Here is a 23,616-nt window from a genome sequence, read left to right as displayed (position 1 = left end):
GGTTCCTAACTCCAAATCTGCCCCTCCTCTTGTGTCCCAGCTTTCTGATGATAATGAAATCACCATCCTCTCTGGTCCCCAAGCTCTAAATCTTAGCCATCTTTGATGCTCTTCCTCTGACTTTCTCTTCAAGACCTGCCCATCTGACATCCCTTCCTTCCTTCCTCCCTTCCTTCCCCTCTTCCCATCAGCCTCCCTTCTAGCTTGGACTACCGCAGTAGCTACTCAAGTGTTACTGCCACTCTCCCTGTTTGAGGCCTGTGCTTTCCGGTACTGATCCCTGCCTCCCTGTCTAGTTGCTCCTGGCTCTTGTACTGTATTTACAGCGCCACCTCCCGTGCTTATCTAGCAACAGCGACTCCATATGGTGTTGCCTGGTGATTCAGATGGTAAAGAACCTGCCTATGATGCGGGAGATCTGGGCTTGATCCCTGGGTTGGGAAGGTCCCCTGGAGAAGGGAATGGCTACCCATTCCAGTGTTCTTGCCTGGAGAATTCCATGGACAGAGGAGTCCGGCGGGCTACAGTTCATGGAGTTGCAAAGAGTCGGACATGACTGAGTGACTAACATGCTATTTCCAGAGTTTTCTCTTTCCTACCTCTTCTGATGCTGATTCTTCATCTGCCTCTGTCCCAACTGCTTGAAATCCTATCCACCCTTCAAAATCAAGAGCCACATCCTCCACAGCTGCCTCCTCACATTCCTGGTGAAACCAGTCTCTCGATTCATGGTCCCCCAGTGGCCCTCTTGCCGTAGTTATAGCCATGTCTTGTCTGCATCCCTACTAGTTACACAATAAATAGTAAGGAATGAAGAACGGTTGTACCTGTTTTTAGCTGTCACAGCCAGAAGAACAATGCTTAGTATCAAGTGTGGGCTTTGAAAATGAGCAGGCCCAGGTTAGAAATCCCAGCTCCAAGACTTCGCTTGTGGTCCAGTGGTTAGGATTCCTTGCTTCTGATACAGGGAGTGTGTGTTCGATCCCTGGTCAGGGGACTAATATCCCACATGCTGTGAGGCAAAAAAAAACTCCAACAAACCTCAGTTCCTCCGCTTGCTATTGCATCTCTGTAAGCCTCAGTCTCTTCACTTGCAAAATGTGCATGATGATGGTTTCTGCCACAAAATAGTCATGAGGCGATGTCCAGAGACTTCTTAGGATGCAGAGCTCATGTGGAGGCTGCCTGTCGGTCACTCCTCCTGTGTCCATTTACACCCTGAGGTTGATTATGATCTTCACTCACTGATGAATCAAATAAAAGAAACAAGTCTGACGCTGGCATCACAGTGTGATTTACAATCCCGTCTTTTCTCTGGGTGTGGTGGCGTGAGCTGGGCGTTGCCCGTGCTCTGTCCACCTTGCCTGTGCTGAGTGGCCTGCGAGAGACACTCCCCCACCCTGGGCTTCAGGTCCCTCTTAACTCTGGGCTCGACTTCTGCCACCTGTTCAGCTTTGAGGCGGGCAGTGCCTGGGCAGCAGCTTCTGTATAACACGTGAGCCCCTGCCCCCATGCCCCCACCGAGAGAGAGAGAGAGAGAGAGAGAGAGAGAGAGAAGAATGTTACCCTGTGAGTGACTAGAACAAGAGCCTTAGATGCCGCCATCTGTAGCCCCTCACTGCACAGGGGAGGACACAGAGATCCTAGGGCCGAGCAGCTGCCGAGGGTCACACAGCTGTTAGATGCCCAGCTAGGCTGAGAGTGAGACTCTAGTTGCCAGTCACTTGTTCCTGCATCACTCCAGACACCCCCACAGCCCCCTCCCCTCCACACACCCCAGACCAATGCTTCCTTAACCACATTCTGCTTGGATCTCACCCCCTGGCCAGGAGGACCCAGGACTGAGGGCCTGAGAGATGCCAGTCTGCCACTGAGAATTCTAGAACCAACCCTGGGTACTTTTAAGGTTGTCTGTCAGTTTTTCAGGCAAGGCTTGGGGCTACACTTAAATCCTGGGCAGTAGGTCACAAGTTACCTTAAGACATTAAAGGTAGGGACTTTTCTGGTGGTCCAGTGGTTAAGCGTTCACCAGCCAGTGCAGGGGACATGGGTTCAAATCCTTGGTCCAGTAGGATCCCACGTACCGCAAGGCAACTGAGCATGCCTGCCACCACTACTGGGGATCATGTGCATAGAGCCTGTGCTCTGCAACAAGAGAGGCCGTCACAATAAGAAGCCTGAGTACCGCAACTCGAGAGTAGCCCTGACTAGCCACAACTAGAGAAAGCCCAAGTGCAGCAATGACGACCCAGCTCAGCCAAAGAGAAATGAATTAATTAACTTTTTAAAAAGATACTGAAGATAGATTCTCTAAAGCTTTATCACTGTGTCCTAATTGGTTTTTCAGTCGCTAAGTCATGTTCAACTCTGCGACCTCATCGTCTGCAGCACACCAGGCTTTCCCTGTCCTTCGCTATCTCCGGAGTTTGCTCAAACTCATGTCCATTGAGTCAATGATGCCATTCTGTTGCCCCTTTCTCCTCCTTCCCTCAGTCTTCACCAGCATCAGAGTCTTTTCCAATGAGTCAGCTCTTCCCATCAAGTGGCCAACATATTAGAGCTTCAGCATCAGTCCTTCCAATGAATATTCAGGATTGATTTCCTTTAGGGTGGACTGATTTGATCTCCTGCTGTCCAAGGGACTTCAAGAGTCTTCTCCAGCACCACAATGTCCTAATATTACATTGTAAATCAACTATACTTCAATAAAAAAACAGAAAAAAGAAATTAGATCCTGGAACAGGGATCTGCCTCACACAAAGCTCCTTCAGGGTCTGATCTCTCCAAGGACCAAACAGGGCTTCTGGATGGGTCTCAATGGTGGCCTTCTGCATGTGAGGGCTGGGACAGCTGGAGTCCTTCCTGGTGACCCTGAAAGCCCACCACCTGGGTGCTGGCCTGGCTCAGAGGACCAGGCCCAGCTCTGGTTTATAGGGACTCTGCTCATTCGTGCACTGTCATTGTCCTGCATAATGTCCTCATTTCCCATCCCTCTCCTCATCTCCTCAGCAGCTATTGTGGGCACCTCAGATCCAGCCAGTGCTCCAAACCAGCCTTCCGTCACCAGAGCTAATGTTCATTTTGCACTTCATCTCCCCTTAAGGGCACTGCTAGTCCCTTTTTTTTTTTTTTTTCCTGATGTGGACCATTTTTTAAAGTTTTTATTGAATTTGTTACAATATTTCTGTACAATTTGTTACAAAATGTTTCTGTTTTATGTTTCGGTTTCTTGGCCATGAGGTATGTGGGATCTTAGCTATCAGACTACAGATGGAACCTGCATCCCCGGCTGTAGAAGCTTGGAGTCTTAACCTTTGGACCACCAGGGAAGTCCCGCACTTCAGTCTTTCCTGCAGACATCCATGTGCCTGGATCCAACTTGAGAAAGAAAGACAGAGCACACACCAGGGGCCATTCTCCCTGGGGGCCACACAGTATATCTGGAATATTCACATGACTCTTAAGTGTTAGTCACTCAGTCATGTCTGACTCTTTGTGACCCTTTGGACTGTAGCCTACCAGGCTCCTCTGCACATGGGGATTCTCCAGGCAAGAATACTGGAGTGGGTTGCCATTCCCTTCCCCAGGGGATCTTTCCAACCCAGGGATCAAACTCGTGTCTCCTGCATTGCAGGCAGATTCTTTACCATCTGAGCCACCATGGAAGTGACTCTAAAATCCCACTTATTCACTTGGATCACCACTCAGAAACCGTCAGTGGCACTGTCATCGAAGTCCAGGTTTAGACAAAGCACAGTTTTTCCAGACTTACCTCCTGCTGCTCACCAGGCACCTGAGCCCCTTCTCTGATTGGTTCAATCTCAGTTTCCCAAATCCGGGTTTTCCTCTCTCACACCTTGGCTCCGACAACTCTCCGGCCACAATATCCCTCCTCTCTCTGATGCTGCAGCCCTCATCTCTAACTCAAGTTTGAACTCTTGGACGAAGCCTCTCTGGGTGTTCCTGCCCACACTGCTCTCTTTCTCTCTGTGCCTTGAACGTCTGTCATGTGTTTTGTCATCTGTCCTTTGCTGTCTTGTTTGCGTTTGTGTCTTGATGCCTGGCCAGACTGTGAGGCCCTTAGAAGCAGGAAAGTGTTAGTTGCTCAACTGTGTCTGACTCTTTGTGACCCCATGGACTATAGCTCGCCAGGCTCCTCTGTCCATGGGATTCTCCAGGCAAGAATAGTGGAAGCAGGAACCGTGTCTTGATTCATATTCATTTCTGTTTTCTTCCACCGGGCTTCCCTCAGAGCTTCTGGAACACTATCAGCATTGGTGGTGAATGAAGGAATGAAGACATGAGTGAATGAGTGAGTCTGAGGCCAGGGCAACAGAATGGTGCCCTTCAACCCATTTCATAGGCTTGGTGCCCATGGCTTTTTTTTCTTTTCCCCTTTATCAGGTGGCTCGACTTTTTCCTTTTGTCTCCTCTTTGGACCTCAGAGAAGGGCAGGTAACCCCGTTGAGAGGTGTGACTAACTTCGAACTGATCCAGTCGGGGAGAGAGGCCAGTAGCCACCTCTGCCTACCAGCCCATGGTCTGGATCCAAGCCCGGTGTCTCTCCTGCCGACACCCGTGTGTGTCCATGTGCGTTAATCCCAGAGCCGGGGTCAGCCTCCGCCCAGAGCCTCTTATTGTGTTAACGTGGTGGCATCTAACATGCGATTAACTTATTTGTTTTTGTTTGTTTGTTTGTTTCATGCCTGGAGAGTGAATTGGATTTGATGATTGATGCTACCGTTGATGCTATGGTGGGAAGGATTCTTTCTCTTTTGTTTGATAACCCACTTCTGTGGCACAAACGCAGGCCCCTGCCTTCATCCAGCATGCCGAGAAGGAGCCTGCTCGGGCTTGGTGTGGAGCATGTGTAGCTGTAGAGGCTAACTGTGTCAATGAGGTGCGTACCCCATGGGAATCTAGAAGGAAGCACTCACGCTCTTTGAATTGCCAGTGGGAATTGTGGTTACTGCTGGCGGCTTTGTTGTCAACTGACTGACTCACTGCAGCCTTCTGACTTCATTCTCATTGTCATCAGTCACAGGCCTTAGATATGGTGTGAGGTGAGGTGTGCTAAACTTTATGCCCTGCTAGAGCCCCCTCCATGGGAGTCCTGGTGTCCCTTCCCCACTGTGTCCCTCCAGAAAAGAGGACCTCCTCAAGGGCCTGCAGCCAGACTTAGTGACTATGTTAAATCGGGGCTCTCTGGGCTATAATGGCAGGTGTTCTATTAGTGGTCAATTTTTTACCTAGAATATCAGATTACTAGAGGTCTGGTGGGTTTTCCCAGGAACACACTTGCTCCCCCGACTAAGAAAAGCATTAAAACATAGAGAATTTGGTGTGTGTTGGCTACATGGATTTCTTATTCCTTACAAATTAGGGAAAGAATTAGGAATTAAAGATCTCAGATTTCCAACACTGTAAATCAATCATACTCCAGTAAAAAATAATTATAAAAAAGTCTTTTAAAATTAAAAAAAAAAATTACAGTACGTGTTAGGTATAAATATGTATGTGAAAGTACTTGTAAGCACCTAAGGTTTATATCTTGAATCCATCTACAAAATTAGAAAAATGTAGTAATGAAGTACAAATGGAGGGACTTCTCTGGTGGTCCAGTGGTTAAGAATCCGCCTTGCAATGCAGGGGACTTGGGTTCGATCCCTGATTGGGTAACTAAGATCCCACATGCCACAGGGCAACTAAGCCGGCGCACCACAACTAGAGTTCAAGTGCTGCGGTGGAAGATCCAGAATGACCCAAGGAAGATCCCATGTGCCGCAAATGAGATTGGACACAGTCAAATAAGTAAATTAAATAAATTAAAAAATACAAATGGAAAAAGTACATCAATAAAATTGAAACACACACACACAAAAATAAAGATCTCAGATTAATAGAAAATTCAGTGACACAATTTACCTCTTAAAGTTCAGTTTTCTGAGTTTTAGCCAGGAAAAAAAAAATTTAAATAATCAGGAATAGATTTCCCTTCCTCGCCCCCAAGATACTTATGTGGGATTTCTGGTGTTTTAAGGAGCTGAGAGAGCCACTGGGCCACATGCTATCGACATGCCAGGAAAAACGTAAGGTTGAGTCTGTTCAGACAAACAGTGTGTGAACAAGCAGCTGCAACAAGACCGGGTAGAGCATGCTTATAATACGGTGGGAAATAAAGAGCTCCAAGTAGGACAGAATACAAATAGGAGACTCGTTTTCATGGAAGGCCAACTACGTCTCCCTTTCTGGTCCCATGATATTGGGCCACGGGGAGGTTCTTCCAGGCGTGAGATGCTGAAGGCAGTGCAGACCTGTGGTGTGACAATCCTGGGGCAGGTGCTCGCAATGTGCCTGAAGTAGGCTGACCTTGGCTCATGAAAGGGCTCCAGACTTCCCAGCTTTTCCTATGGTTCATATTCTAAACTTGGTGTTGGCTGGGAAGGAAATTGATACAAGAATTTAAAGACACCCACCCTAGAATTTTATTTACCTTTCCTCAGAAGTACCTTGGGAGGCCCAACGTTTATTCTAGAGATTTTCAAATTACTCTGGAAAGTCTCAGGGTTGCAATCAGAGCCACATAATCAACTGTAGAGGAGAAGGCCATAGATTCTTGAAGTTAAAATTTTCCAGTTGGGAACTCCAGAAGGGAATCTTACTCAACCCTTTAACTTCCCAATGAGGTTGCAAGGCTGAGCAGGACCAAGTTGATGGGTTGGGGTCCCCCAAGCAAGAGTTGAGACCAGGCTCTCAAGGCTGGAGGGTGAGTACATGGCAATTTCTGGAGAAACCACTTCTTCCTCCTTTTTTCTCATTTGTTTTAAATAATTCCATGTTGTTTTTTCAGTCTAGATGGCATTTGTCAGCATCATGCAAGACTCATATTCACAGATTGGGGTCCGCAGGGTGGTCATGGAAGAGTGCTGTGGGTGTTACTGGAAATGCAACTGTAATGATTTATTATGTGAAAGGTGATACATGTTCATTGTACACAATTCTAAAAGTACAAAAGAGGGCATCAGGTGAAAAGTCAGTCCTACTCCTCTGCCCCCGCCCTCCTCTGGCACTGTTTTGTTTTGTTTTTAAGATTTATTTATTTTATTTTTTGGCTGCGGTGGGTCGTCATTGCAGTGCTTGGGCTTTCTGTAGTTGCAGTGAGTGGGGGTTACTCTTCACTTGTTGGGTGTGGGCTCCTTGTTGCTGAGCACAGGCTCTAGGTACACCGGCTTCAGTCATTGCAGTGTGTGAGCTCAGTAGCTGTGACACACAGTCTTAGTTGCATGTGGGATCTTCCCAGACCAGGGGTGGAACCAGTGTCCCTTGAATTGCAAGGTCGATTCTTAACCACCAAACCACTGGGGAACCCTGACACAGTTGTTTTAAAAGAAATCCTGTAATGGGACTTACCTGTGGTTAAATGATCCAGTGGTTAAGAATCCACCTTCCAATGCAGGGAATTCGAGTTCAGTTCCTGGTGGGGGAACTAAGATCACGGATGCCACGGGGTAACTAAGTCCCTGTGTCACAACTACTGAGAAGCTCACAGGCTGCAACTAAGACCTGATGCAGCCCAAAATAATAAATAAATACATAATTTTAAAATCAATAAGTAAAAGAAACCCTGTAACCTTTCAGCAGGCACTTTCACAAATGTAACTATTTGGCCATTAACATGGTATAACTGGGGCTTCCCGGGTGGCTTATTCAGTAAAGAATCTGCCCACAGTGTGGGAGACCCAGGTTTGACCTCTGGGTCGGGGAGATCCCCGGAGAAGGGAATGGCAACCCACTCCCGTATTCTTGCCTGGAGAACCCCATGGACAGAGGAGCCTGGCGGGCTACAGTCCATGGGGTTGCAAAGAGTCAGACACGACTGAGTGGCTGACACACACACCAGGGAACTCCTCTACTTCTTCTTATTAAAACGGCTTTCTTGGAGTCTTCAGATTTCTTCTGTGTGTCACTTGCATACATGCAGTAAAGGGAAGCTATAGACACAATAAATTGGTTGAAGTCTTTCTAAGATTCTTTTGAACCACTTATCAGTATCCGTATATGATGAAGCCACATCACTTTCTGTGCTCTCTCGAGTACTAGTGATGCAGATATTTTGTCTCTGAGATGTTCATCCATGTTGCTGTTTCCCATTCTGCCACTTCCTGCATCTTACTAGAAGGTGTCAATGGAATGTGTTTTAAACAACCTGGGCTCATAATCCTTCTTCCAGTAGGTCTTGGTTTGTTAACAGTGAACAGTCTAGAGTTTCCTTTGTCTGGTCCTGCCTTCGGGAATAACGACCGAGTGCATTCGTGTGTAAGCAGTGACGACAAGAATAAGGCAAGCGATCGTACGACTCACCCTAATTTCAGAGGTGAAAAAAATATATGTCTTATAATTGATGCACATCATTCAAAAGACGTCTAGGAGTAAGTGGACACTCAGTATCCCCGTGTCTTAGTGATGCCAAGGCTCCGGGTGAATGTCTTGGTGAGTCTTTTTGTCACAAGATGGCAGTTCCCACACTCAGAGGCAGAAAGCAGGGAGCAGGGTCAGGCCTTTCTCCTTCTGCATGTCAGAGAGAGAAAATATCTCTCCCAGAAATCCCTTAGCAGGTTCCCCCTTACCTCCCATTGTCCAGAACTGCATCACATGGCCATGCATAGTAGGTAGGAGGGAGTTTGGGAAATCTGTTTTTTCTCACCATTTTGAGAATGGGATTGAGGATGGCTTTTGGATGGTCAGTTAACAGTCTATCTCACTGTGGTCAAATGCATTTGGAGTTTTCTCATTTTTAAAAAATTTATATTTTATTTATTAATTTGTTTTTGGCCACACTGTGTGGCATGTGGGATTTTGGTTCCCCGACCAGGGATTGAACCCACACTCCCTGTATGAGAAGCATAGACTCTTAACCATTGGACCACCAGGGAAGTACCTGATCTTTCTGTTTTTTATTTTAGGAGCAACTTGTTTGTCTCAGGTAGCTAGAGTAATATGTTAACCATCATCATAGTTGACGTTTTGGGACCACTTACTACACGCTGGGCTCTGTCATGGACGGTTTATGCCATCATCCCATTTACTCCTCCCACCCACCTGCCACATGGATGCTGTTGTACAGATGACAGGCTCAGGTCACCCAGCTGTAAGTGATAGGACTGAATCCAGGTCTGACTCTAGAGCTGTGGTTTATTCATTTATTATTGGAGTATAATTGCTCTACAATATCATGTTAGTTTCTGCTGTACAGCGAAGTGAATCTGCTACATGAATACATACATGCCCTCATTCTTGCACCTACCTTCCACCCGACCCCCATCCCACCCCTCCAGGTTGTCACAGAGCACCAAACTGAGCTCCCTCGGCCACACAGCAGGTCCCCACTGGCTATCTACTTACACGTGTAGTGTCAGTCACATAGTTGTGTCCAGTTCTTTGGGACCCCGTGGACTGTAGCCCACCAGGCTCCTGTGTCCATGGGATGCTCCAGGCAAGAATACTGGAGTGGGTTGCCATTCCCTTCTCCAGGTGATGTTCCCGACCCAGGGATCAAACCTGGGTCTCCTGCATTGTGGGCAGATTCTTCACCGTCTGAGCTCCCAGAGAATATACACATGGTACTGTCTATATGGGAGAAGGCAATGGCACCCCACTCCAGACCTCTTGCCTGGAAAATCCCATGGACGGAAGAGCCTGGTAGGCTGCAGTCCATGGGGTCGTGAAGAGTCAGACACAACTGAATGACTTCACTTTCACTTTTCACTTTCATGCGTTGGAGAAGGAAATGACAACCCACCCCAGTGTTCTTGCCTGGAGAATCCCAGGGACGGGGGAGCCTGGTGGGCTGCCGTCTATGGGGTCGCACAGTCAGACACGACTGAAGTGACTTAGCAGCAGCAGCAGCAGTGTATATATGGCAATCCCAATCTCCCAATTTGTCCCACCCTCCCCTTCCCCCGCTGTTTTCCTATGTCCATTCTCTACTGTGTGGTTCTTAATCTTCAGTTTCTGTAGCTTCTGGTATGGCACTTCTAAATGGTTATTTGTCCATTTGTCTATTTACATTTTGTCAGAAATCAAGCTGTATTTTTGGTACTTCCTAGTAACACCTAGCACAGTGTCTTGCCCATAGCCAATCCTTGATAAATCTTTGTGAAATAGATAAAGGAATAAATGGAAGAATGAATGAAAGAGCAAATTTATAAGTAGTTTTCCTGAATGCTAACCTAATATTGAATTAGTCCATTATAATTATCAGAATATTTCCTCCCTCTTTTCAGGATCAGTTTTTGTTCTTTAGTCTCATTTCTTCTAAATTCTAGATGTCATTGTGAATGTTTCTGAGTAGAAATATCATGGGTCATTAACTGATAGATTTGGAGAGGTTTATACTGGGCAGCCGGTCCTACCCTCATTTTCTTGGCAAAGACTACCAAGTCATCATATCTGGTAGGTTAAGCCTCAAACCCCTTGCCCACCATCATCCCAGGGCAATATCTGAGGCAACCAGGACAATTTCTGCCTTTTTCATACGTGCATGCATGCTAAGTTGTTTCAGTCATGTCCGACTCTTTGCAAATCTATGGACCATAGCCCACCAGACTCCTTTGTCCATGGGATTCTCCAAGCAAAAATATTCCAGTGGGTTGCCATGCCCTCCTCCAGGGTATCTTCCCAACCCAGAGCAAATCCATATGTCTTATGTCTCCTGCATTGGCAGGTGGGTTCTTTACCACTAGAGCTACGTAGAAAGCCCACCTTTTTCATATAATGCCCTCCAAACACCCTTTGCCTGGATTTCATATTCTAATTGTGTATGTATCTGATTACTTAAATAGTTTTCTTTGTGTTGTTGTTAGTTTCCAGGAGACATTGCATCACACGGGATCTTTCTTTGTGGCACATGGACTCTCTAGTTCTTGCACACAGACTAGTTGCTGTTGCTGGGGCTTAGTTGCTCCGCCATGTATAGAATCTTAGTTCCCCCACCAGTGATGGAACCCGCATTACAAGGCAGATTCTTAATCAAACCACCAGGGAAGTCTGCCTGTCATGTCTTGTTTCAGGTCCCAACCCAATCCTCAATAACCCCAGTCTCCTACCAGCCCCTCCCACCTCAGGTTTCCTTTTCTGCAAACAGGAGTCTGTCCTCCAGCCCCCCAGGTGCACCTAAGACGCCATTGTCCCTGTGCCTGCCTTACAATCCTTTTCACAATGACAGAGTCTCTCATCCAGACAACAAGGCCCTTCCCTTTCATAAGTATAATGGATCGATCTTGCTTTCCTAAACAAAAGAACAGTTTCTGCCTGAGATGATGTCTGTGGCTCCCTCAGGACAGTAAAGGGCTTCCCTGGTGGCTAAGTGATAAAGAATCCACCTTTGATGCAGAAGACGCAGGAGAGGCAGGCTCGATCCCTGGGCTGGGAAGATCCCTGGAGGAGGGCATGGCAACCCACTCCAGTTCTTGCCTGGAGAATCCCAAGGACAGAGGAGCCTGGCAGTCTAGGGTCCACAATGTTGCAAAGAGTCGGATACAACTGAAGCCACTGAGCAGGCAAGACAGAAATGGTTACAGTCAGCAGGGTTTTGTTGCATGTATGTTACTATTTTTTTAATAGCATCTTTTTCCTTCCTGATTCATTACCTTTGGCTATTTTATGAAGCTCAGATGCACCAGTGGCAGTCAGTCTGACTCATGGACAGTCACATGAGTAGATAAAAGAAATTGCTGTTGTCATACATTTAAAAAATATTGTCTGCATTTAATTTCCTTTGAAAAGACTAAGGACTGAGCACATACAGATTATTAAATTCTGATCTTCTGGCCAGATTCCTGTGTCCTGATGATTGAGAAAAATGTAGCTATATAAGGATTTTTATTTCTGTAAAGCTGGAGAAGCCACAGAGAAGCCCTGGAGAGTAGGGACTGAAGGCAACGGTAGTGTCCTCCACCCTGGGCCTGGCTGAGACCCTGCTTTATTGTGGGGGCATCTGAAGGAGAGGAGAGTCAGGAGGCAGAGACACAATGGCTGAGCCTATAGGAGGCCCTGGGACATTCTGGGCCTGGTTCCCCTCTGTGTTTTCCAAAAGTACGCGGGGAAGCTGCTAGTGCGGAGTCCTTCCAGGGGCTTGGTCTCTCCTGTGCTCACTGTCAGAGTCCCCTGCAGCTCCCCCTGGCTTGTGGGGCAGGCCTCTGATGGGTGCCCCCTCTGCGTGTGTCCCCCATGCTGCCCCTGGCCCATGGGGCAGGCCTCTGACAGGTGTCCCTCCTGTGTTGCGTCCAGGGACAAGGTGCCTTATCGGAGCGACTCCGGAGCTTCAGCATGCAGGATCTCTCCACCATCAGGGGAGACGGCACCCCTGCTCCCTCGGGCCCCCCTCCACCGGGCCCTGGGCGGGCCAGCGGCAAGCACGGCCAGCCTAAGATGTCCAGGAGTGCTTCTGAGAGCGCTGGCAGCTCAGGTAAGTATCACTTCACTTCCCTTCTTTCTCACCTCCTAAGCCTTGCTTTCCTAGTGAGAGGCCCAGGCCACCCTAGCACCCTTTCCCCAAGGACTCAGCACTCACACAGACGCCCATCAGGCCATTCAGGTCAGCCAAGGGACTGAGTGCCACTCAGGCCAGGATGGGAAGCTGGCCATGGGAACTCTGATGGGGGCAGAGTTAGGTCACCTACACCGAGGGTCCTGCTTCCTCCATCTGATTATCTGGGTTGGGAGGGTGTTGAGGGTGGTTGAATAGTGGTACACAGACCAAGCCTAGAGGTGACTGGCCCAGCTGCCCTCAGCCAAGGCAGCTTTCTCTCTTTCCTTCCTCTGTCCGCATGCTCCCAGGAGGGCTCACCTGTCATGAGCACCTGAATGTCTCCCCCCCACACCCAGGGCTTACGGCTCCCATGGTCCCTTTTCTTGACATGGTGTTTCCTGTCCTCTCATTCTACCATCTCTTCCTTCCTTGTGCCCCCACCATAAACCTCACCATGGGCCACCACGTGCCAAGGCCACACTAGCCCTGAGATCTAATTCCTGTGGAGGCCAGGGTTGTATGAAACCATACCTCTGCCTCCGTGTCTGCCTGGTAGAGAGGGGTCCCTGTGCCAGAATTGACATGGGACCTTATTATTAAATATGTAGAGTCCTGGGCCCACCCCCAGGGGATTCAGTTTGTTGAGGATGAAACCCTGATACTTGATGCTGTCAAGGTGCAGCCACATTTGGGACCCACCGACTTCTGATCCATCAATGGGTTTCTGGTTTGTGGAGGCTGGGGTCGGGGACTGGAGGGTTAGGGAGCCGGCCAGGACTTCTGGCTCCCCAGACTGCTCCTAGGGGAGGTTACAGGACTGAGCACTCCTGCTGCCAGCAGAGGGTTGATGGGGGGGGGGGGTGGGAGGGGGGCTGCAGGGCATGGTTCTGAATCTCCACCTCTGCCCCTCTCGCTTGATGGGACATTGAGCCTGGGGGTGGATGTGGGGCCACTGTGGCAATCTCTGGCTGTGATGTGTGCCAGGTGGCTCACCTGCCCTTAAATGTATAAACAGGGATGTCCAGGTCACTTAGACCTGGGTCGTGTGCTGTGAGATGCAGCCTGCAGGGGGCATCTTAGAGTCCTGAGCATGGGGTCCTTCCAGGCCCACACAACTTGAGGGTCTAAGACATGGATGGGAAAGAGGAGCTTCATGGCTGCCCTGGGAATGACAGCGTGTGCTCCCTGCCCAGAAAAGGAGACCAGCTCAGAGCCAGGCCTGGCATCCTCCAGTTTCCTCCCCTCTCGGGAATGTCCCCTCTACCTAGGATTGAAGATTGTGGCTTTTCTGTTGGAAGAGAGATGTTTTAGCCCTACGAGGGTTGGGGAGATGGAGGCTTGGCCATGGGGGTGAGATCCACCTCGGGTAGGGAAACCCTGTCCCTGAGCCAGGAGAACTTAGTATGGAATCCCTAAAGGCCAGGCAGGAAGGGATCTTGGGGATCACTCAATCTCACCCTCTGATTTTACCAATGAAGAGACAAAGGCCCAGGGAAGGTAGCTGTCATCAGGTTTGCGCCTGCTGGTGACATTCTCCTGTGGCCCCCGACTCCCGGGTCAGCACCTTCTATCCACTCATCCACTGGCCATCAGGTTTCCTTGAGCATCTTTGGCCTCTGACCTCCTGGGCTCCTAGACATGCAAGCCTCCACCCTTGATCAGTTTATGGGCTACAGAGCCTCAAATGAAAGCTATCACTTTGACTTGATAAAGGGTCCCGATTCTGTGAGGCTCAGTGGGCAGAGCTAAAACCAGTGGGGTAGAGTTCTGAGGGGGCAGCCGTTTACCAGCTGTGTGGCCAGGGCAAACGCTTTATCCTCTCTGCACCACAGAGTCCTTATCTGAACACACGGAATGACTAGCCCCATGTGCAGAGTTGTCATGAGGATTCAAATGAAATAATCCACGTGAAGGTGCCTAGGTTCATGTCTGGCACTCTAAGTAGTAGCTGCTATTACTGTTCTTGTTGCTGTCTAACTTACCTAGAAAAGCACTTTAATGTTAAAGTGTCCAGGATGGAAATGGGTTGCCTTGTGAAGTATTGAGATCCCTGACATTGGAAGGGCCCAAACCAGAGTTATCATGTACCAAGTTCCTGCGTTGGCCAGGAAGTGAGTCTAGGTGGCCCTGCAGTCCCTTTCTCTCTCTGTTGTCACTATAGAGGCAAACTTAGCAGAGGAAGTAGGCTCAGAGAGGTCACATACTGTGCCAAGGCCACACAGGACCAGAATCCAGGCCTCCTGCCTACTCCTCCCTTTGGCGGATTATTTGCAGCAGCTTCAAAATTGGGAAAAAGAGAGGTCTGGTAGGATCTAAAATGAGATGGATGTTGCTCAGTCATAAAAAGGAATGAAATTTTGCCATTTGCAGCAACATGGATGGACCTGGATGGTATTATGCTTATTGAAATAAGTCAGAGAAAGACAAATACTGTATATATTTACTTATATGTGGAATCTAAAAAATAAATGAGTATAATGAAATAGAAACAGATTCATAGGTACTGAGAAGAGACTGCTGGTGGCCAGAGAGGAGAAGGTTGGGGGAGGGTAAAGTGGGTGAGGAGAATTAAGAGCTACAAACTGCTGCATATAAAATAGGTTACAAGGATGCCGTGTACAGTGCAGGAATGTAGCCAATATTATGTGAGATTTTTCTTTTCCTTTTTGGTCACCCTACGTGGCATGTGGGATCTTAATTCCCTGACCAGGATCGAATCCATGTCCAGTGCAGTGGACGCACAGAGTCTTATCCGCTAGACCACCAATAGTCTTACCAATGTTACTTATAACATCTTTATATGGAGTATGATCTATAAAAAATATTGAATCACTGTGTTGTACACCTGAAACTAAATATTATAAGTCAACTGTACTTCAGTTAAAAAAGAGAAGGCGATGGGGCCATCCCCTGGGCTTTGAACATTTTTCCAGGCCAGCACTCGATGGAAATGGACTTGGGCTGATTTGTCTTCCTGGCCCTGCCCCGCTCCATGCTCCGTGATGCCCCGGAAAGCAGGGGAGCACTCTGGTTGTAGGTCTGCAGGCTGAGCAAGTGGCGTTCACGGAGAACCAGAGAGCCTGCTGCACTGCAACAAAATGCACTCTCCTCACTGCCTGCCCTTGGCCGTGGCACCCATGATTTCAGGGCCAACAAGTGGGGTGTTGACCTAGCAGGAAGGACAGGGACCATTGATTTGCCTTCACCCTAGCTGTTCTGGGCCTAAAATAAAAGGCAGCTCAGAAAGAAAGACAGGTGAAAGATGGCCCAGGGCCTGGGTCGAGGGTAGAAGCACCCAGGTCAGAGGCTCTGGAGTTGTCATAACCCCGGAGGGGAGGGTCAGGGTGCCTAGGAGGAAGTCTGCCAAAGGAGGCCCAGCTGGTGTGCCCTTCCCAGCCCTGGCCTCGGACACCAGGCATGGTTTGGTCTGGGAAATGGCCCCGAGTCTGGGCTTCTGTCCTGACTGAGTGACCCTGGGCCTGGGCAGAGATGGCAATGCAGCGAGGCTGACGTCACCAAGCAGTCACCACTCTCATTCCCACCGAGCCTATATCCAATCTCAGAACCTTCCTGAGAGTGATTCCGTGGGCAGTCACTATCAGAGGATTTGTCCTTGGACCAGGAAAGGAGCCCAGTTCGCTTCAGCCTTTGCCTTTGAAGGTGAGATACCAGAATCCCTATTTGGCCTCCATCTCGGGATTGTGAGGAGAGCAGTTGAGGTATTAATAATTGCCAGTCCTGGACCAGAGGCCACTGTTGGAGACAGACTGGGTAGGAGGCGGTGGCTGCACACCCCAGGGAGTTGTGTGCGGCTGTTGGAAGCAACAGTCTCAATACACATTTAGGTAGAGTTTGAAAACATGAGGCCTAGTGAAAAAAGTACAAAATGGAATAAGAGATTAGGTAATAATTTATGTAAAATAAAAATATACATGCCCGTTGGTATAAAATAACACCATGCAATTTCTGTGACCCACCCTGCAGAATAAATGGCCTGAGAAGTATTTTGTCAGACATCATTTATTGCAAGTCTGGCATTGAACCCAGGGAAGGGTACAAAGGGAATTGAAAGAATGATCTTTGCCCTCCATGAATTTGGAGACAGCCTGTATTTAGTGAGCAACTACTGTATACCAAGGGCTTCCCACGTGGCTCAATGGTAAAGAATCTCCCTGCCAATGCAGGAGATGTGGGTTTGATCCCTGGGTTAGGAAGTTCCCCTGGAGAAGGAAATGGCAACCCGCTCCAGTATTCTTGCCTGGAGAATCCCATAGACAGAGGAAGCTGGCTGGCTACAGTCAATGGGGTCACAAAGATCAGACATAGCTGAGCGTGCATACACACACATACACACTGTATATACCAAGGCCCAGATATGCACCAAGACCAGTGGAGTGTGTAAGGTAGCAGCCAGTTAGCCACTGGGGCCAAATGGCCAGACACAGAGCCCTTTGTGGGTTCAGAGGTCAGTGTGAGCAGCTGCAGTCCATGCCGAATTGGGAGAGAGAGAGAAAGGGCAGTTGGAGTTATTTCTCAGAGGAAACTTGGACTTCATCCTCTCCCGTCCCTCGAGCTGCAGGTCACAAGGACTGGCCTCTGTGCGCCAGACAAGGGCATTTTCTAGCACCTGTGAGGAAGCGGAATCTGGAGTGATCCCCTCTCCCACCTTGGTGTCTCTACAGAGACCCACATTACTGGGACCCCTGTAGTGAACACATGGGGATGCCCACACCTCCCTGGGGCCTCCCTCTTGGCCTGGGGCTGGTTCCTGTCCAGGTGAGGGGTATCACTGATGATGCCCCCGTCCCCACAGTGTGTACCTGCTGCTCCACCTGCAGGACCCGGAAAGGTGAGTACACAGCCAGCCTCCCTGCAGCGTGCGAGACCTGCCTTGGGAGGAGGCTCTAACCGTGAGCTGGTGTCTGACCTTGGGGCTCCCTTTCAGCTGCAGGGTCAGGGGGTGGGGTGGGGTGAGGAGGTTAACTCCTTAAAATAGCAAGTGTGTATTATCTTGCAGCAAATTCAGGCTAGAATTTGGGAGCAGCTTAATTGGGTGTCTGTGGCTCAGGCACTCTCAAGAGTTATGGCCTGGGTGTCAGTCAGGGCCACAGCTGTCTGAAGGCTCGACTGAAAATGGCCATCTTGTGGCTCTTGGCTGGAGGCCTCAGCTCCTTTCCACGTGCCTCTCTGGGGGCTGCTTGAGCATCCTTACCACACGGTGGCTTCACCCAGGGTGAGTGATGCAGGAGAGAGAAGCCAGGTGGGAAGCCACAGCACCTTTTAGGACCTGGTCTTAGAAGGCACAAAACCACCACTTCTGCCTTGTTCTGTTTGTTGGAAGTGAGTCATTAAGTCCAGCCCATCCTCACGGGGAGGGGAATTCATCTCCACCTCTTGGAGCGAGGAGTAACAAGGAATATGGAGATACTTTAAAACCATCACAAAGTCATAGTGCCCTGTGCTCTTGGTGATAGGAGTGCAGGCCCTTACCCAGGTCCCCAGAAGTGATGGAGCCCTGCAGTTCTGGGGGTTTCGGTCCTTGTGCAGCCAAGGGAGCCCTGGTCCTGCTTTGCCACTTACCAGCTGCGTAATTATGTGCAAATCACCTAACCACCATAAACCTGGGTTTCCTTCCAATAGAGGTAAAGCTCCCCGCTTCCCCACCTCACTGTGCAGCTATGACAATATCTGTGAAAGGGCTTTTTGAGGAATGATGATGGTAACGATGCTGACCGTGATGGCTAGAAGGCCACAGGGAGATGGGACTGGGCTCTCCCAGGCCTGGGCAAGGTGCCTGCTGCCAGCCTCCCTGGGTGAGGGAGATGTCTGGGCTGTGTTGCTGTCTTCTGACCTGCTCCTGCTCTTTCCTTGATCTTAACATGTGAGGGACAGGAGACTGTGCTGGGCTAACCCAAGTCCCCTGTACAACCCCTTGAAGGAGTTTCCTTTGGCTCAGAAGGCAAGAGGGGCCACGCCTGGCCTGCGGCTGCTGGCGGGTGTGGGGGGTGGGGGAGGAGGGAGACAAGCCCAGTGCCACTGTTGCCTGCACCCCCAGCCCTGTTGCCGCCGAGGCATGGTCCATGCTTCCCACAGAAGTGGCGAGCAGGAAGGCATGGAGCTGTGTTCTAAGAAGGATCCTCTCGTCCCTTTATTTCTTCAGTTTTAAGATGTTTCCTTCTTTTTTTGGCCACACCACACCACATGGGGGATTTTAGTTCCCAGACCTGGGATTGAACCCGTGCGCCCTGCGGTGGAAATGCAGAGTCTTAACCGCTGGACTGCCAGGGGAGTCCCTTAGACCAGTGGTCCCCAACCTTTCTGGCACCAGGGACTGGTTTCATGGAAGACAGTTTTCCATGGACTGGGGTTGTGGGTGGATGCTTTCAAGATGATTCAAGCACAATACATTTATTCTGCACTTTATTTCTATTATTATTACATCAGTTTCCCCTCAGATCATCAGGCATTAGATCCCAGAGGTTAGGAACCCCTGCCTTAGACATTTCAGCTCTTGGATTTTTAAAGGTCTGTACAAGACCTGGAGGTTTCAGAGGCCATGAGCCTAATGAGAATGGATGGTCTAAAGATTCCTGAGCAGGAGGCTGTGGGGACCATCGTCCTGCTGGAACAGAGGAGTGTACATATGCTCAACAAGGATGAAACAAACCCGGGGGCTGCACACAGCTGTGTCCAGCACTAGCACATAATACTCGGGTCTGCTGGACGCTGCTGCTGCTAAGTCGTTTCAGTCATGTCCAACTTTTTGTGACCCTATAGACCATAGCCCACCGGCTCCTCTGTCCATTACATTTCCCAGGCAAGAATACTGGAGTGAGTTGCCATGCCCTTTCCCAGGAGATCTTCCCAACCCAGGGATCAAACCCACATCTCTTACGTCTCCTGCATTGGCTGGTGGGTTCTTTACCACTGGTTCCACCTGGGAAGCCCGCTGGACACACTAGTTCGAGGAAAACAACCATCCCAGTGACCTCAGGCAGTTATGTTTATTTCTATCTAATCACCCTACAATTTGGAGCTTGTAAATACCTTAAGCCACTCAGAAAGCCTTTCCCTATGGGATCCTGTCATCTTGGGGACCTGGGGGAGGAGAGAAGCAGGTGAGCCTGCTCCATGCTGCCCTCTGGGAAGTCCCCCTCCCCCGCCACCCCCGTGACACCTGGTGATTTCATCATCAAAGCCTGCCTTTCTAGGACAGAATAGAAGTTAAAATAGAATTATTGCTGATGGTGAGTGTTGAGTAGAGTCTGGCCTTCCCGGGAGCTGTGGGGATGGGGATTGTTGGGGATGGGGCCGCAGGTAGGGCTCGGTGGAGGCCTCAGGCTGGGGTGGACCTGCTCAGAGTCATGATCTGGGAGCCTCTGCCCCAGCCCTGCCTTTCTCAGCCTTCTGAACATCCAAGGCCCTGGAGTTCTACTCCATCTCCCTAAAGTCTGCTTGCAAGGAAAAAGCTAGTGAGTCACCTGCACCATTTCCCTCTGTGATGGTGGGAAAGCCCCTTGACTCTCCAGGCCTTAGTCGCCTCCTCTGTAAAATAGGGTGAGGGATTAAACTCTAGGCTCCCGGGACCCTTCCAGCTCTGAAGGGTGCTGGCTGTGAAGCGTCAGCAGATGGTGTTGGGGGAGGTGTGTCTCACATCTGGGGCTGGGGCACCGATGCTGCAGATCACAGATGCTCTGGTCAGAGGGGCCCTCCTGGTCCCCTGAAATGATTAAATGATTTTCATCCATGCCTCTCATGTCCCAAGAGAACTTTCTGCTCCATTCCTGCCTGTCAGCTGTCTCCTGTTGTTTCCTGCACATCTGTCTCTCTTTTTCTGTACTTCTATTATTATCTCTGTCTCCCACCCCTACTGCACTTTCTCCCCACTTTTCTCTCTGCCTGCCTTGATGTTATATAGAACTGAAGACTGAATTCTGTCACTGCTTGAAATAAGTCATAGAGGGGGGGCCCCCCCCCCCCCCCCCTTTTTTAAATCAAGTAGATGGGACATATTTTTAAAAGCAGAATCATCCCTTTTTATCCTATTAAAAGAGAGAGAGAATTGCATTTTTTCATGAGAGGGGCCCTGGGGCAGTTTCTTCCCTCAGTAGCAGGAGCTGTCAGAGGTTTGGAGTGTGGGCAGTGAGTGAGTGTGTGTGTGTGTGTGTGTATGTGTGTGTGTGCATGAACACTCACACACATGTGTGAGTTTCATCCCCAAAGGTCCTTCCTTAACAGGATATTCTTTCCTTTCTCTTCGGTGGCTGTTGGGGACTCAAATGTAAGTGGTCCAGATAGGCGTGCTCTCCTCAAATGTGTTTGCTGACTTTGATTAATGGCTCCCACTAATGTGTGCTGTGTGGAAGTGTTCGCTAACCTGGAGTGTTTGCTGCACTGGGGGAGGGGTGTGGGGAGGCCTGGGGCTCCTGCAGATGGATCAGCTCAGCCTTGAAGGGCTGGGAGTTTCTCCCTCCTTGCACTCCCCACAGAGAGAAGAGGTGCTGCCACTTTCCAGCCTGCTCTACGCACATTTGCTAACACAGAAAGTAAGCCAAGGCCACACATTCATTCCCCCACTGAGGAAAATAAGAGTGACCCCTGTCTTTTCCTGGAGACCGCCCAGCCCTGGCCACCGTGGTCAGCTCTGTGGGCTCAAGGGCTTGGCCGCCATCCCCTGAGGTTTGCAGGTGGCTGTGGCCATGACCTTGCATGAGACGTTCCCCTCATACAAGTTGTCTTCAGGAGCCATCAGATTATTACGATGTAGACAGAGGCACCTTTTTGGGTGAGGACCTGGTGGATCACAAATTCTGTTTGGATGTACAGCAAGAGGAGCGCTGAGGAGGCCCGGTGCCACAGTTCTGCTCAGCCACTGATTTTCATCTGATTGCCCATAAAGACGGGACCATGTTCGTGGAGTTTATTTCTTCACTGATACTCCTCCCTGTGCCCTAAAGGATTTAAGTCTGCTTGTGGAAATACAGATGATAGGTCAAACCAAATAAGAAAAATGAAGCTTGGAGGGGAAGGGAGGAGGCAGGTAAGATGGAGTCAGAACGAGAAGAAAAATATAGGTGCTTGTCACAAAGTCATAGACAGTCTGAGATGCTGGGCTTCCTTGCAGCCAGCGCAAAGAGGGAAATTCAGTTAAGCAGTTCATTGTCCAACTTCCCTGGTGGTCCAGTGGTTAAGGATATGCCTGCTAATGCAGAGGACACGGGTTCAATCCCTGGTCTGGGTAGATCCCACATGTCACGGGACAGCTAAGCTTGTATGCCACAACTACTGAGTCTGCGCTCTAGAGTCTGGAACCTGCAACTACTGAGCCCATGTGTTGCAACTATTGAAGCCCGCATGCCCGAGAGCCCATGATCTGCAACAAGAGAAACCACCGAAATGAGAAGCCCGTGTGCTGCAACTGGAGAAAGGCCATGTGCAGCAACAAAGATCCAGCGCAGCCAAAAATAAATAAGAGATTCATTGTCACAGCACAGAAGACATCTGGAGACTCAGAGGCTCAGCTTGTCTACAGTGTTTCGTCTCCTGGGTCCCGAGAGTCAAGCAGAATATTACAAACAACATTCTCAGTGAAAACTCGCCACGAACACAGTGACCAGTAGGATTCTTCTCCTTTCAACAGGTTCTCTCTGTGTCTTCTATTAGGATACTCCCGGTCCCCAATCTGCCCACACTGACTTCCTCACTCCCCACCTCTGCTGAGTTGAAACCTTGTTTCCCATTCTTGCCGAGATCTCTGGACTTCCCTTGATCCGTCACTCCTAGTGGCCCTTCTTTTCTACCATTTAGTCCATGCTCAAGGATTCAGTGGAGAACTAACTCAAAGCATTTTGCTTCTTCTTGAGATGGCACTTGTTGTCGTTATTATTATTGTTACTCTGACTGTGTGTGAGTTCACTGCTCAGTCCCAGTGAGTCCGGACTGGGTGAGCAGCCTGAACTGTGCCATGCCTGAGGATCTTTTGGTGACTCTGGGCTGCCTTCTAAACCCCAGAGTGATATGTTGAGGGAAAGCCTTGGCCCTGAATTTAGAGGGATCCTCATGGGCAGAAGCACAGACTCAAACCCTAGTCTGCTTTCAAGATGGGGGATTTTGTGCTGGGGCAGACCTGAGCAGGTTGCTTCTGCCCTGGTCTTTCGGTCCTAGGCAGGCCCGCCTCTTTGTTGTCCTGTTAGGTGTTCAGAGGAATGTCCTTGTGATGGGTATTGAGTTCTGTTTGGGACAAGGGTGGAGCCCTCTGAGATGATGTCAGGACTCCACCTCTTTTAGTGGATGGTGGCCACTGTGGGCGCAGTCCTGGATCAGCTGCTCAGAGGGACCAAGGAGGATTAGCCATAGCTCAGGACACTTTCTTTGAAGCTGAGGCAGAAACTGATGGACAGGAGAACTAGGGCTCGAGGCACAAGCCATGTGGTACACATCCCAAGACCTTTTGGGTGAGTTGATAGGCTGGGGAAGACCAGAGCATTCAAGGAGGGCCAGACTGACCAGTTTTCACATTTATCCATTTAACGATGCAGCTGACTTGGGCAGGGGAAGGGACCAGAGAGAGCCTAAACCCAGAGGTAACAGGTTGGGGGATGCACAGGAGCAAAAAATGCAAAGGAGGGTTAACAATCTCAGGCTTGGCTCTATCCTGTCTCAGCTGGTCACTCCCAGTCTACAATTCAGCTTTGAGATTCTTGGTTAAGACAACTGTGTTCCCATGCTGCCCCCTGCTGTTTGTTTGGAGTATAGCAGCAATGACTGGGAAAGCGGCTCAAGACTAGGCTTCCGCTGTTAGTTTTATGAAGTCCACACTGGATGCTGTCATACCCCCTTTGATGGGGAGAACACATTTGGTGGCTGAACGTGTTTTTAGGAGAAGTAGCAGGGCATCCCAGAAAGAGCTCTGGTTTCTGTCTGCAGGCCTCAGGTGGTCAGATCAGGTGATCTGAGGGCCCCCTGGCTCTGCCTTCTGTGGTTCTAGGTAAAAACAATATATGAAGCCTAGGAAGATATGTCTCTGAGTGTCAGATAGATTGGGACAGGAAGTATTTTATATCTCGACTGAGATAGGTTCACGTGGC

General features: G+C 49.5%; 1 protein-coding gene across 11 annotated transcripts in view; it reads left to right on the top strand.

Annotated features, from left to right (window-relative positions):
• REEP1 (receptor accessory protein 1) overlaps positions 1–23,616 on the top strand; it is a 129,390-nt gene that overhangs the window by 99,093 nt on the left and 6,681 nt on the right. For 4 of the 11 annotated variants that reach the window (XM_043917806.1, XM_043917810.1, XM_043917805.1 and 1 more), the window contains exons 6-9: positions 4,405–4,590; positions 4,811–4,900; positions 12,289–12,466; positions 17,343–17,378. In XM_043917806.1, the coding sequence (XP_043773741.1) occupies positions 4,405–4,590; positions 4,811–4,900; positions 12,289–12,466; positions 17,343–17,378 (490 nt within the window). The remainder of the gene's footprint in view (positions 1–4,404; positions 4,591–4,810; positions 4,901–12,288; positions 12,467–17,342; positions 17,379–23,616) is intronic. The other 7 variants (XM_043917807.1, XM_043917812.1, XM_043917811.1 and 4 more) reach the window with 4 other exon arrangements.

The sequence above is a fragment of the Cervus elaphus genome, chromosome 11 (assembly GCF_910594005.1).
Source record: "Cervus elaphus chromosome 11, mCerEla1.1, whole genome shotgun sequence".
In the NCBI taxonomy this organism is placed as follows: Eukaryota; Metazoa; Chordata; class Mammalia; order Artiodactyla; family Cervidae; genus Cervus; species Cervus elaphus.
Note: the sequence above shows the minus strand (reverse complement) of the source record. Positions and strands in the feature narration are given on the sequence as shown.